The sequence below is a fragment of the Suncus etruscus genome, chromosome 5, assembly GCF_024139225.1.
Source record: "Suncus etruscus isolate mSunEtr1 chromosome 5, mSunEtr1.pri.cur, whole genome shotgun sequence".
Classification (NCBI taxonomy): Eukaryota; Metazoa; Chordata; class Mammalia; order Eulipotyphla; family Soricidae; genus Suncus; species Suncus etruscus.
This window is the reverse complement of record NC_064852.1, coordinates 128,892,365-128,904,498: the sequence shown is the minus strand read 5'-3', so window position 1 is coordinate 128,904,498 and position 12,134 is coordinate 128,892,365. Positions and strand designations below refer to the sequence as shown.

The 12,134-nt window shown below is 37.5% G+C and overlaps 1 protein-coding gene across 1 annotated transcript in view; it reads left to right on the top strand.

The window, feature by feature from the left end:
- The window catches only part of NAB1 (NGFI-A binding protein 1), a 51,979-nt gene that overhangs the window by 15,760 nt on the left and 24,085 nt on the right, over window positions 1-12,134 (top strand). The window contains 2 exon segments of the mRNA XM_049773335.1: window positions 10,559-10,642; window positions 10,644-10,687. Coding sequence (XP_049629292.1) covers window positions 10,559-10,642; window positions 10,644-10,687 — 128 coding nt within the window.

Genomic DNA, 12,134 nt, shown 5'->3' with positions numbered 1-12,134 from the left:
TATTGGAAAGTAAAGGAGAAGGAAAAGAAATTCCCTTTATGGGGAGGAACTTAGTATAGGACTAAGGTCAAGATCCTTTATATTCTTTTGTTTGTTTGTTTTGGGTGTGTTTTTTTGTTTTTTTTTGTTTTTTTTTGTTTTTGTTTTTTTGTTTTTTTTTTTGTGGCAATTAGGGGTTACTCCTGGCTTTGTGCTCAGAAGTCACTCCTGGCAGGCTTAGGGAACCGTATGGGATGCCAGGATTCGAACTGGGGTCAGTTTTGTGTTGGCTGCATGCAAGACAAATGCCTTACTGCTGTGCTATCGCTCCGGCCCCAAGATCCTTTATATTAAGTGATTAGAGTTCTTTATTCACATAGCTTTGCACATTTTTGGACATGTATAATAATGTCTATGTTAAATGTCTGTAGTACACATTATGTATTTCGTTTGTATGGTGTATAGAAATACAGAAGATATAAAAGGGATCAGTATAAATGAATTTTTCTTCCCATTTTAAAATGATCACTGATATTTTAAATATTAGTCTTTTAAAATTATTTTAAAATTATTTTAGAGAGTGCATTATGACACTTAAATTGGAGAATTGGTTAGCAAATTTATATAATAAATATATATAATTATGATAACATAAAAATAAATATAATAAATTTGTAATATATTTGATTTGAGCATTTCCTGTTATGGTTGTTTGCTACTGTAAGTAACAATAACTGGCAAGAATCTTTTTTTTCCTCTAATCCCAGCTCTCAAGAATTTAATGTAGATATTAGAAAGCACATAGATCTTATATACTTTGACACTTTAAAATCACCTCTCAGCCAACAGAAAACTCTAGGCTGCTTATGATTGGTGTTGGTAGAAAATGAAAGGGGAAAATGTTGGCAGTCTTAGTTTTATACTATAATCCGGTTTTCATGTAATTTTCAAATAAAAAATAAAAACACAAAGTTGATTCAGGTGATGCATGTTTTGATCAAATCAGAAGTAATTAAGAGATTTGTTTAAACCTAGTCAACCTCAAAAAAAAAAATTCCTACCCTACTTTAAAAAAAAGAATTATTTCACACTTGCTTTTGCTAAGGGGCTCTTCTTTGGATAACTAGGTACAGATGGTATTTAAGTAATGAAACCATCACGGGGTTTCCCAAAATAAGGGAACACTAGAAATGAATGCCAGTTGGCTGAGATGTGGGGGTGTGGGTTTGGAAATGTGGTTTGTGTTTTTGAAACTTAACTTAGACCACTTGTTACTTGTAACTCAAGTGTGCATATGTGGCCCATTAATAGAGTTTAAGATAAAATTTTATGAATGAGTATGCTATCTTGAAACTAGTAACCATCAGAGAACTTGGTGGAAATAATAAGATTCCAAGTAAATTAAAAAGAAGATACCAAGTTGACCTTTTTGGCATTGTTGATTTTCATGTGACTATTTACTTGACTGTTTAAAAATGAGAGAAGTTTGAGTTTTTCTAAATTACCAAAGTTAAAGACTATTATTAGGGAAGATAAACAGGTTGTTGCCTTGCAGTGAGGCTGCATGGTTTGAATCCCTGGCACTTTATATGACTTGAGCACTGCCCGTAGTCTGTTCTGAGCACAGATCCAGGAGTAAGCCCCTAAACACCAATAGATATGCCCCCACCCCAATGTTACTAGCTGTCCTCAATTTCCAAATAAAAAGATATGACACTTTTTTAATCTACTGTTAACAGTATTTCTGAGAGGTTTAATTTTGTCATACCCTTTTAGTACTGTTCTCTTAATTTTTCAGGACAGAACTGTTTGTAGATTACTAGTAGAAGAAAATCAGGAAGTTACCTACACCTAATATATTTTCCTAAGCTCTCACAAATACATAGGTTCTCTTTGACATATGAATATTATACTTGTTTTTAAGCATATCATTAATGTAAAGAAATCTTTATGGTTATAAAATAATGATGACGTTTTCTTGAAAAAATCATATATTTCTCTTTTCAAGTTTATTTTTTAAATGTTATTATTACAGTTAAGATAATGTACTTACAGGGGCCGGAGTGGTGGCACAAGTGGCAGGACATTTTTGCCTTGCACACGCTGACATTGGGCAGACCGCAGTTTGATTCCCTGGCATCTAATGTGGTCCCCAAGTGATTTCTGAGCACATATCCAGGAGTAATCCCTGAGCATCACCCCTCAGTGTAATGTACTTACAATGGTATTGGCATGTATGGTCTTGGTGCACCGTTGCCTCTCACCTCATAACACCAGAGTGCCTGAGAACCCCTAACCATACTCGTTATCATCACCAGTTTCTCTCCTCCCCACTTCAATCTGTTAAACACTTTTGATTTTAAGTTAAAAAAATCAATAATCGGGGGGTGGAATGGTGGCACTAGAGATAAGGCATCTGCCTTGCAAGTGCTAGCCTAGTACAGACTGCTGGTTCGATCCCCTGGTGTCCCATATGGTACCCCCAAGACAGGAGTGATTTCTGAGTGCATAGCCAGGAGTAACCACTGACCATCAAACAGGTGTGGCCGCAAAACAAACAAACAAAAAAACCCAAAAAACAAAAATCAATAGTGGGGGCCAGAGTGTTAGTACAGCAGGTAGGGCATTTGCCTTGCACGAGTCCACAAAGCCGAAACAGTTGAGTTCAACTCCTGGCATCTCATATGTCCCTGAGTGAGCCTGTCAGGAGTTATTTCTAAGTGCACAGCAGAAGCAACCCCTGAGAGCTGTCGGGTGTGGCCCCCAAACAAAACAAAATAAAATCAATACTGGTCTGGTCTTCTGATCTCTTAAGGTAGGCATAGTGAGTTTATGAAAACCATAGCCTGAAGATAATATGAGGAGTTGAGTCCTAGGACCACACTGATTGTTGATGGGAGTTAAGTGCCAAGAGATAGATACAGAAGCAGTTCTGGAAGGAAGTTATTTCCGTGGGCTGGAACACATCCATTATATCCAAGAGGCTTAATTTCAGACCCCAAAACTGCATAATCCTTTGGAGTTCTCTGAGCCCAGCCAAGAACTATGTATGTGCCCCCCCCAAAAAGAAAATAAAGGAATTTGGGCTTACAAAGCATTCCATTCTTTCAATGTTGTGTTATCAGAGAGTAGTGGTGGTCTAGGCAAGTTGTGTGTGTGTGTGTGTGTGTGTGTCTGTGAGAGAGAGAGAGAGAGAGAGAGAGAGAGGGAGAAAGAGAGAGAGAGAGAGAGAGAGAGAGAGAGAGAGAGAGAGAGAGAGAGAGAGAGAGAGAGAGAGAGAGAGAAAACACAGCTGAGATCAGTGGAAAGATGAGGAGACAGGAGCTATGTATTGAGACTTACCCTGACATTACACAATATTGGCCAGCAAATTCAAAGATAGGAAAAGGGAACAGGGAGATGTGGAGATGATGGTAAGTAATCTAGTTAGAGGAAATTCTCTAGGAGCTATAAAGGGGACCACATGAGTTTTCAAGAAAACTGCCTTACTCTTAGAATGAATCAATACTGAGTTTAGGTCATTTCTAATGAGTGTTAAGAGTTCAAGACTGAATCTTCATGAGATCAATAGTCTCAATTTGGAGAGAGGAAGAATACTTAACCTAGGAATCCTTGAGTTGAAAAGCAAGATTAGTGTTAGGATGCTTTAATTCCTAGCTCTCAATGGAAAATAAATTTCAGGGGGCCAGACAATAGCACAGCAGTAGGGCATTTGCCTTGCACAAGGCCTACCTGGGATGGACCTGGGTTTGATTCCCAGCATCCCAAATGGTCCCCTGAGCCTGCCAGGGGCAATTTCTGAGCGCTGGGGGTGTGGCCCAAAATCCCCTCCCCCCAAAATAAGAGAGATTTCAGCCTCTAATGCTTTTTTCAAAAAAAAAAAAAGGTGTCTAGAAAAATAGTACAGCAGGTAGTATGTGTCCCTTGCAAGCAGCTGACCTGGCTTTGATTCTATGCACCCCATATGTTTCCTTGCTTTCCTCTGTGTCAGTTACTGAGTGCAGAGCCAGGAGTAACCACTGAGCATCACCTGGCATGACCCCCCAAAAAAACAAAACAACAAACCAATAAAACCTCAAATGTTGGACATTTTCTGTTTTTTTGTTTTTTTTTGTTTTTGGGCCACACCCTGTGACGCTCAGGGGTTACTCCTGGCTATGCGCTCAGAAGTTGCTCCTGGCTTCTTGGGGGACCATATGGGGCACCGGGGGATCGAACCGCGGTCCGTCCTAGGCTAGCGCAGGCAAGGCAGGCACCTTACCTCCAGCGCCACCGCCCGGCCCCCAAATGTTGGACATTTTCTGTGGAAAAAAAAAAAAAATTCTTGAATGGATCATATCACTAGGTAGTCTTTCTTCTAGGGTTACTTTTAGTAAATTACACCTTTTGAATATGTCTATTTTAGCTAACATTTCAAACATTGTCAGAATACTATTGTGGTTTTTTTTTTGGGGGGGGGGCTGTTGTTTATGTTTTCCAGCCACATCTGGTAGTGCTCAGGGGACCAGGGATTGAAGAGGAATTGGCTGCACATAAGATAGGCATCTTGACCCCTGTGCTAAGTCTCCAGCCCCTGCTTATAGTTTTTAAGACCTGCTATTTTGTGGCATAGTTTACTTTTTTTCCTGTCCCCAGTTATTTCTTTAAATAGAGTCTCTGAGGGTTCCATTCTGCTGTCTGTTGTTTCTGTTGCTTTTCATTCTTGATTCATTATTTCTTAGAATGGTAAGGAACTTTGGTAGCTTTGCCTGCAAATTCCTGTTTTTTGGAATTTAAACAATGAATCCTCCAACTTTTTATTTAAACAGGGGCCCAGTTCACTGTCCCTCAGACCATTGGAGGGCTGGACTATAGTTTTAAGAAAACTATGAACAAATTTCTATGCACACTACATATATCTTTAAAATAAAAACAGAAAACAAAAGAAAAAATAGTAAAATAAACAAAACTGGAACAAATACATTATTTAAAATGAAGAACGGATAAAATTAAATCACTAAATTTACCAGTATTTCAGTGGAAACGATGGGCGTGCTTTTGGCAGGCTGTAGTTTGAGGACCTCTGCCAGAGAAAGAGAGCTAGAGATAGAGAGAAGGAGAGGAGTCAGAGAGTGCGGCATACATTCCATACAAGTGCAGGCCCAGGATGAGTCAGCTTATAAGCAGTACAGGCAGTGGTGGCAAAAAGACCTGGAGGGCCAAATAAATGGCAGGGCCAAGGACCATGGGCCATAGTTTGAGGGGCCCTGGTGTAAACCCTGGGTAACTTCTGTAGCCTAGAAGGAAAAGGACAGTCCTATAGGACACTTGATTCTGTGTCTTCCAGACAGCTATACTTCACAGTTTTGGGATCCCATTAAAAAAGTCTCTACTCATTGTGAGTTAGGGCTGAAAATTTTATATTATAGATTTACAGTTATGATCTCTGTTCTGTTCTCTTAACTTAATAATAAGGCTCAAGATAGGTAAATTTTTTTGTATTTTCCTATAAATTCTGGTGTATTTCTCATTCAGTCTTACCATAGGCATGTTTTGCTGGGTATTTTTGCATTATCCTTCAATAAGAACATACTTTTTATGGGTTCTGAGCTCCTCTGCTCTTATTTTCTCACACGTTCCAAAGAATTCTGAGGATTAAAATTTAAGTTTGGTTGATTTAGCAACTATCCTCAGCTCACTCCTTTGAGATCCTGGTTTCATTCCTTTGGACCCGACTTGTCCTTGTTCTCATAGCATGTTGACATATTAAAGTATTTTGTTTTGTCTTTATATTTTAGCCACCATTTTTAGGATGTGTTTTGCAGAAGGGTCCAGTTCTATTCTAGTTAACAAGTCTTTTTATTTATTGTTTGTTTTGGGGGATTTGGACCACATCCAACTGTGTTAGAGATCACACTCTGGTGGGGGCCCCCCCCCTCTGGAAAGTCCCCTAAAACTCTGTTTTTAAACGACTATTACATTTTTTAATGCTTTTATTTTTTTTTTTAATGTACAACAATTCTGGGGCTTTGGTGCCTCCTACCTTGGCTTGGTGGGGGTCTGCTTGGATACGAACTCAGGGTCTTGCACGTGTCAGTCATCCTGCTCTGCCACTTGAGTGATACCCTTAACAGAGCAGGGTTAAGGGAGGAGAGAGCTCAGGGACAGAGTCTAGAGCCTAGATCCTAGAGCTTCCCCTGTGCTCTCCTGCCATCCCCACATTAACCCTCCTTTGCTTTGGAGCCTTCCCATCACTCTGCCTTTCTACGGTATCTCATGCTACCTGTATTTAGTTAAGAGTCACAGTCACGTGATTGTTACAGATCACAATTTTAAGTAGGAGTGCAGGAAGTTTTTAAGGCAAGCTAGAAATCATAGAAAGCTATCTAAAAAAAAAAAAGAAAGAAAGAAACAATGTTTAGGGACTGGGATATAACCCACTGAATGCACTGAATGGTAGAACTTATGTCTACAAAGTCTGAGGCCCTATGGTTTCATTCTAGTACTGTAAAAATTGAACAAGTATTCTGCCCTTTATTTTAAATTTTGTTATAAGATGTAAATACAATTTTAAGTTTTGTCCATGAGAAGAGGGAGTGTAGAAAATAAAGCATGAGAGAAAGAGTATCTTGCTATTTTATTCTTCTAACAAAATGAGAAACTTAGAATTGTTTTTGAAATGCCTGCACGGTGCTATCCTGAAGAACTGTCGTTTGGAACTATTTCTACCAATTTTCTTTATAGGGTATTCAATTATTTAATGATTCACTTATTTAATCTGGAAAGTACTGACACTACAGATGTTTTGGAGGGAGAGTGGGTTTCTTATGGGAGTCAGATGTGATCTGTAATTATTTTTACAAACCTCCTTTCCTCCTACCTAGAAGGCTCCCGAGGACCTGGAAAATTCAGTCTGCTTTTTTGGTCCTGTTGGAGCCTGACAAAAATGTGGTGTGTCCCCTCCCCAATCCTCCTCTTCCTATAGAATAACAGAAAACCAGAACATTGTTTTCAAATTATATTAAGTCTTTTCTAGTTTTGTGCATAAATTGGTACTTTTGAAATATGAGTTAAGTCATTTTGCTGACAATTAGAATTTCTCTTAGTAACTTAGATTTATGAGTACAAAAACAAAAAACAGCTATGTGAGAAAAAGGAACTCAAAAGGGTCTTTAAATTATGTAGCTACTGCTAAGATAAAATTGAAGGTTTATTTAAGAAATCATTCTTTCAAGTATAGTTCCACCATATTTTTCCCCTTTTCTTCATTTCAAAAAATTATTCCCTTGAAAATATATTTCACTTTTAGCTCTCTATTAATATCATGCCTTTGAAAAACAAAAAGAATTGATTTTGTGGGTGTTTCTTTTAAGGACATGGAAACACAGAATTAATTCTTATTTTATATTTTAACAGTAATTTTAAAAAGGAAGCCCGAGCATATTATAGTTCTGTTGTTAATAGTCAAGTTATTAGTCTCAAAATAAAAGCCAATGTGAATTTCAATCAAGAAAAATCTAAGGAAGGAGATATTTGATCTGTATCCTCCCAAATACGAGGGTACTTTTTATTTTTGAAATGGATACTGTGAAGCAAAAATTACTACATAAAATTATAGAAGGATTATATATTTCTACCATGAGAAGGGAATTATGTTGATATGTAGCCAAGACAAAAACTGTGACTGATGACACATTATGGAAAAATATAAAAAGCAGTTCACACTACCTATGATGAAGAGTTAGTGTTCTTATTACAGTATGAATACTATAGTCCCTAAAATCAAAATAGTAGTAGAAAAACAACTGGTATGAGTGAAACAAATTTTTAAAATGTCAGAATGAAAAAAAAATTTATAGACAATATGCCAACCATAACCAGTCATCAATAAAAATAAATCAAGTTGTTTAAATTTTTTTATTTCTTGGCTTTGGGGCCATACCTGGCAGCACTCAGGGGTTACTCCTGGCTCTGTGCTCAAAAATCACTTCTGGCAGTTTCTGGGAGGACCATATGGGATGGCGGGGATTGAACTCAGGTTGGCCACATGCAAGGCAAATGCCCTACCTGCTGTGCTATTGCTTCAGCCCCATAAATTGTTAAAACTTAAAAGAATAAGTAGAGTTGGTAGAAAATTTGGGAAATGGACTATGTGTATAAGTTTTGGTTGCATCATGATTTTAAGCATCTATACCCAGAAAAAAGTTTGGACTAAATATGTACAATCTTTTACAAGTTAGTATAATTTGTGACCTACCAAATTTATTTGGAAGAATTTGTTTTAAGGAAATAATTAAATTATGTATGCAAAGATGCACAATAAAGAATATTCTTGGAAGCATTACAGCACTGGGAGAACTAGGGATAGTTTAAATTCCAAAGTAAGGTTAGCTTACTGGACTTTCCAACAATGAAATGTTGATGTTTTGTACAAAAAATGATATTGTAAATAACATTTAATTTGGAGGGCCGGAGTGATAGCACGGTGGGTAGGGTGTTTTACTTGCATTACAGCTGACTCAGGTTTGCATCCTGCATCCCATATGATGCCCCTGAGCACTGCCAGAAATGACCCCTGACACTACTAAGTTTGGCTCCGAAATAAAAAAACACAATATTTAATTTTTGTTTGTTTGGGGAATTATACCCAGCAATGTGCAGGGTCACTTCTGGCTCTGCACTTTAGGAATTACTCGTGACTGTGGCATTTGGATGCTGTGAATTGAATCTGTGTTGGCTGAGTGACAGGACTAAAGCTTTACTATCCATCCAATATTGTAAAGAATGGTTTAAATTAATCAGTCAACAAATATTTACTCAGCTTTTAATCCAACCCACAGCAGATGCTGATAAAGTAAATGAGCCTTAGTGCTTGTTAACAACTAAAAACAGCATAAGCATAAAACAGATTACGTCTCGATCTTCACAAATATAGCTGCATGTTTACATGTACACAAAGCAGTGGTGAAGTCAAGTACATTAAAATAGAATGTTTTGACGCATGGATTTTCTTTTCTTACTTCTTTATATTTAAACCCTTTTAATATATACAAATATGAGTAAACCTGGGTGTAAGGGTAGGGAATACAGTATTGATTTTCAACAACTTAACTTGTCATTCATTAATTTTTTTTAATGAAAGGAAAACAAGTAGCACTGACAAAGTAGTGCTAGGTCTGCTACCTTCTGTACTTCTTTTTCAATTTCTTTGAGGGAGATTTTCCATCTGACTTCTTCAGAAAACTTTCACCCCTGTGCCCGAGTGATAGCACAGCAAGTAGGGCATTTGCCTTGCAAGTCTCTGACCTGGGTTTGATCTTCAGCATCCCATATGGTCCTCCGAGCCTCCGAGTGATAGGGTCAAGAGTAATTTCTGCGCCACCAGGTACAGCCAGCCCCCAAACCAAAAAAAAAAAAAAAAAAAAAAGGAAAAAGAAAAATACTCACCCATCCTCTCAGTGATAGAGTAAGACTCACTACTTCTGGTCTGTCTGCTCTTACCTGTTTTGTTATCAGTTAGTGCCTTGATTAGTATGTTTTATACTTTTTATAAACAATAACAACAACAACAAAATTTCAAATCTCTTGGCAGGCCCTATATCTATTTAAATCAACAGGGTGTTTCTTTGTTGTTGTTAGGGGAAGAGGGTCTAATTTATGAAACAATTGCAAGTTTTGAGTTCAGGAGAACATTTGTTACAGTAGAATTTTTTTTTTTGTTACAGTAGAATTTAACACAAAGTGTTTTGGGGATCTAGAAATACTATATTGGCAGTATTTTTCATTTTCAATGAAAAAATAGGAATTAAAGAAATGTTTAGCAATGTTAAGTGAGCTAGATCCTTGATAATACTTTTATTATTAGATAAAATGTAAATAGAAAAAATATTTTTATTATCTTGCTTGTTTGGGTTTTGTTTGGGGGTCACATTTGGCAGTGCTCAGGGGGGTCACTCTTGGTCCTGCACTCAGGGAATCACTCCATGTGGCATTGTAGGTGACATATGGGATGTTGGATTCTAGGGATCAAACCTAGGTCTACCATGTACTTAGCAAGTGATCTGTCTACTCTATTGTGGCTCCAGCTCCCCATATTTTTCTAATTTGTGGTAACTGGTTTATCAAAGTGATTGATAAACATCTTAAGTCACTGAATATTAAAATGATTAAGATGATACAATGCTAATCCCCTGCTGCAAGCTTCTGTCAGTTCATATTGAAAAAAGAAATCATTTAGATCATTGGTACTCTCACCTTTAAAGATGTCCAATTACCATTCCGTCTAATCAGATCCCTCCTGACTATCATTAGAAGGGAGTGCAGAACCTTTTTTACTTTCAGTTTTTCTTTTCCAAAATTCTAATACCTAAGAAAAATTAAACGCTCTATGTAATTGGTTTGGGTTGTGAGATAAAATAAATGACTTGATCTTCTGCAAAACAGCATTGGGCTTCTAGTTAGGATCTTGATTTCTATACATTGTGATTTTATATAGAATAGTGTGGTCATTTCTGTTTGTTTAAGCAAAATGTTGCATGCAATGCTGGCCTAAAAAATGTTTATAAAGGCTTAAACTTTCTTTTGGCCGTGAAGCTCACAGTCAACCGAAGCAGCTGCTCAGCTCTGTGCCAAGGATAACGCCCGTGCTAACCAGGAGAGAAGACTCTTCGCCTTGGCTAGGCAAGATCTCGCGAGAAGTCACCTACAAGTATACTTACAGAACTACTAAGTAAGTGTCCAACACATGGGAATATTTTGGCATGTCGCTTGATTAAAGTAGAATATAACACGCAGAGTGTATAAATTTCTGAAAAACAGAAATGTGCTCATAAAATTAAACATGTGAAATGACTTTTCAAAAATGATTTGAAAATTGACTTTTTTTTTGCTGTTTCATTTCATTCTTTTTTCCGTCTTTGAAAGGACTACAGTTTCCAAGCACTGTGTATTATAATTATTATTATTATTATTATTATTATAATTATTATTCTTGTACTCGGTTTTAGTCTGTTTCTTCAGACTTTGGTTTTTTGAAAGTGCAGGGCTGGGGAGATAGTTTTAAGCGTTTATATCATCTTTTATACAGCCACTTGCTGCACGTTGGTCGAACTCTGAGGAACTAAAGGATGTTGTTGTGTTTTTCCAAAAGTGCTTGTGTCTGATGAGATTTATAAGTTTAAAAAAATGAGGGGCAGAGTGAAGCACAGTGGTAGGCGTGTTTGTCTTGAATGCAACTGACCTGGAAGGGGACCCAGTTCGATTCCCAGGCATCCTATAGGGTCCCCCAACTTGCCAGGGTTGATTTCTGAATGCAGAGCCTGAGCACCGCTGGGTGTGGCCCAAAAACCAATCAATCAATATATAGATATATGTATAAAGTTCTAAAAAAATGCACCATCAAGCAGTACTTAAGGGAAAACTTGATAGATAGTATTTACTTTTAGCAGATGGAATATGGGACATAAAAATGTGAAATGTAGTGGCAGTTTTACATTTTACTGTAAATACTATCACATTTTTTCGCATCTTACCCTCATTGAACCTCAAACTTATGCATAGGTCTGAGGACCATTTTGATTTTGGTTCACGTTTCCTTACAGAGCTAGTGAGGTGTCAGTTGTGTGTGTCCCTGATTGAGCCAGATACTGTTGACCACATGAATTGAGTAACTGTGTATTCGGAGCCCTCTCCCCAAGCACTAATGATTCACAGTCCCTGGGAGGGGAGCCTTGGAATCCAGGACTTGCTCTCTGGCATTCCCAGTGACTCCTCGCACACATTCACATTTGCAAAACCACCATTCAATTCAAACATGTGCTGCTAGCTCCCACTAACTCCCCTCCTGTAGAGGAGTTTCCTACCCCTCATTCCACGAGCCCACAGCATGTTTAGAAACTGGTAAGAGTTACGTAGATTAAGTGAACATAGAGCAGTGTTACTGGATCAGTGACGAGGAAAGGATGTATTTAGTCAGAGCTATTTCAGTGATTATTTGGGAAGTATTTTTAGTATTTTGGAGACTTAGAGTGAAACAACAATTCTTCTGTGTCAGCCCTTCCCCCTCCTGAATTCCCATTCATTTTGGTAATTTTAGCACTTCTTCTAGTATTTAGATTCATATTTAATATTGCCAAACACATAACAGTTTTACAAAACTTAAGCCAAGATGATGTATT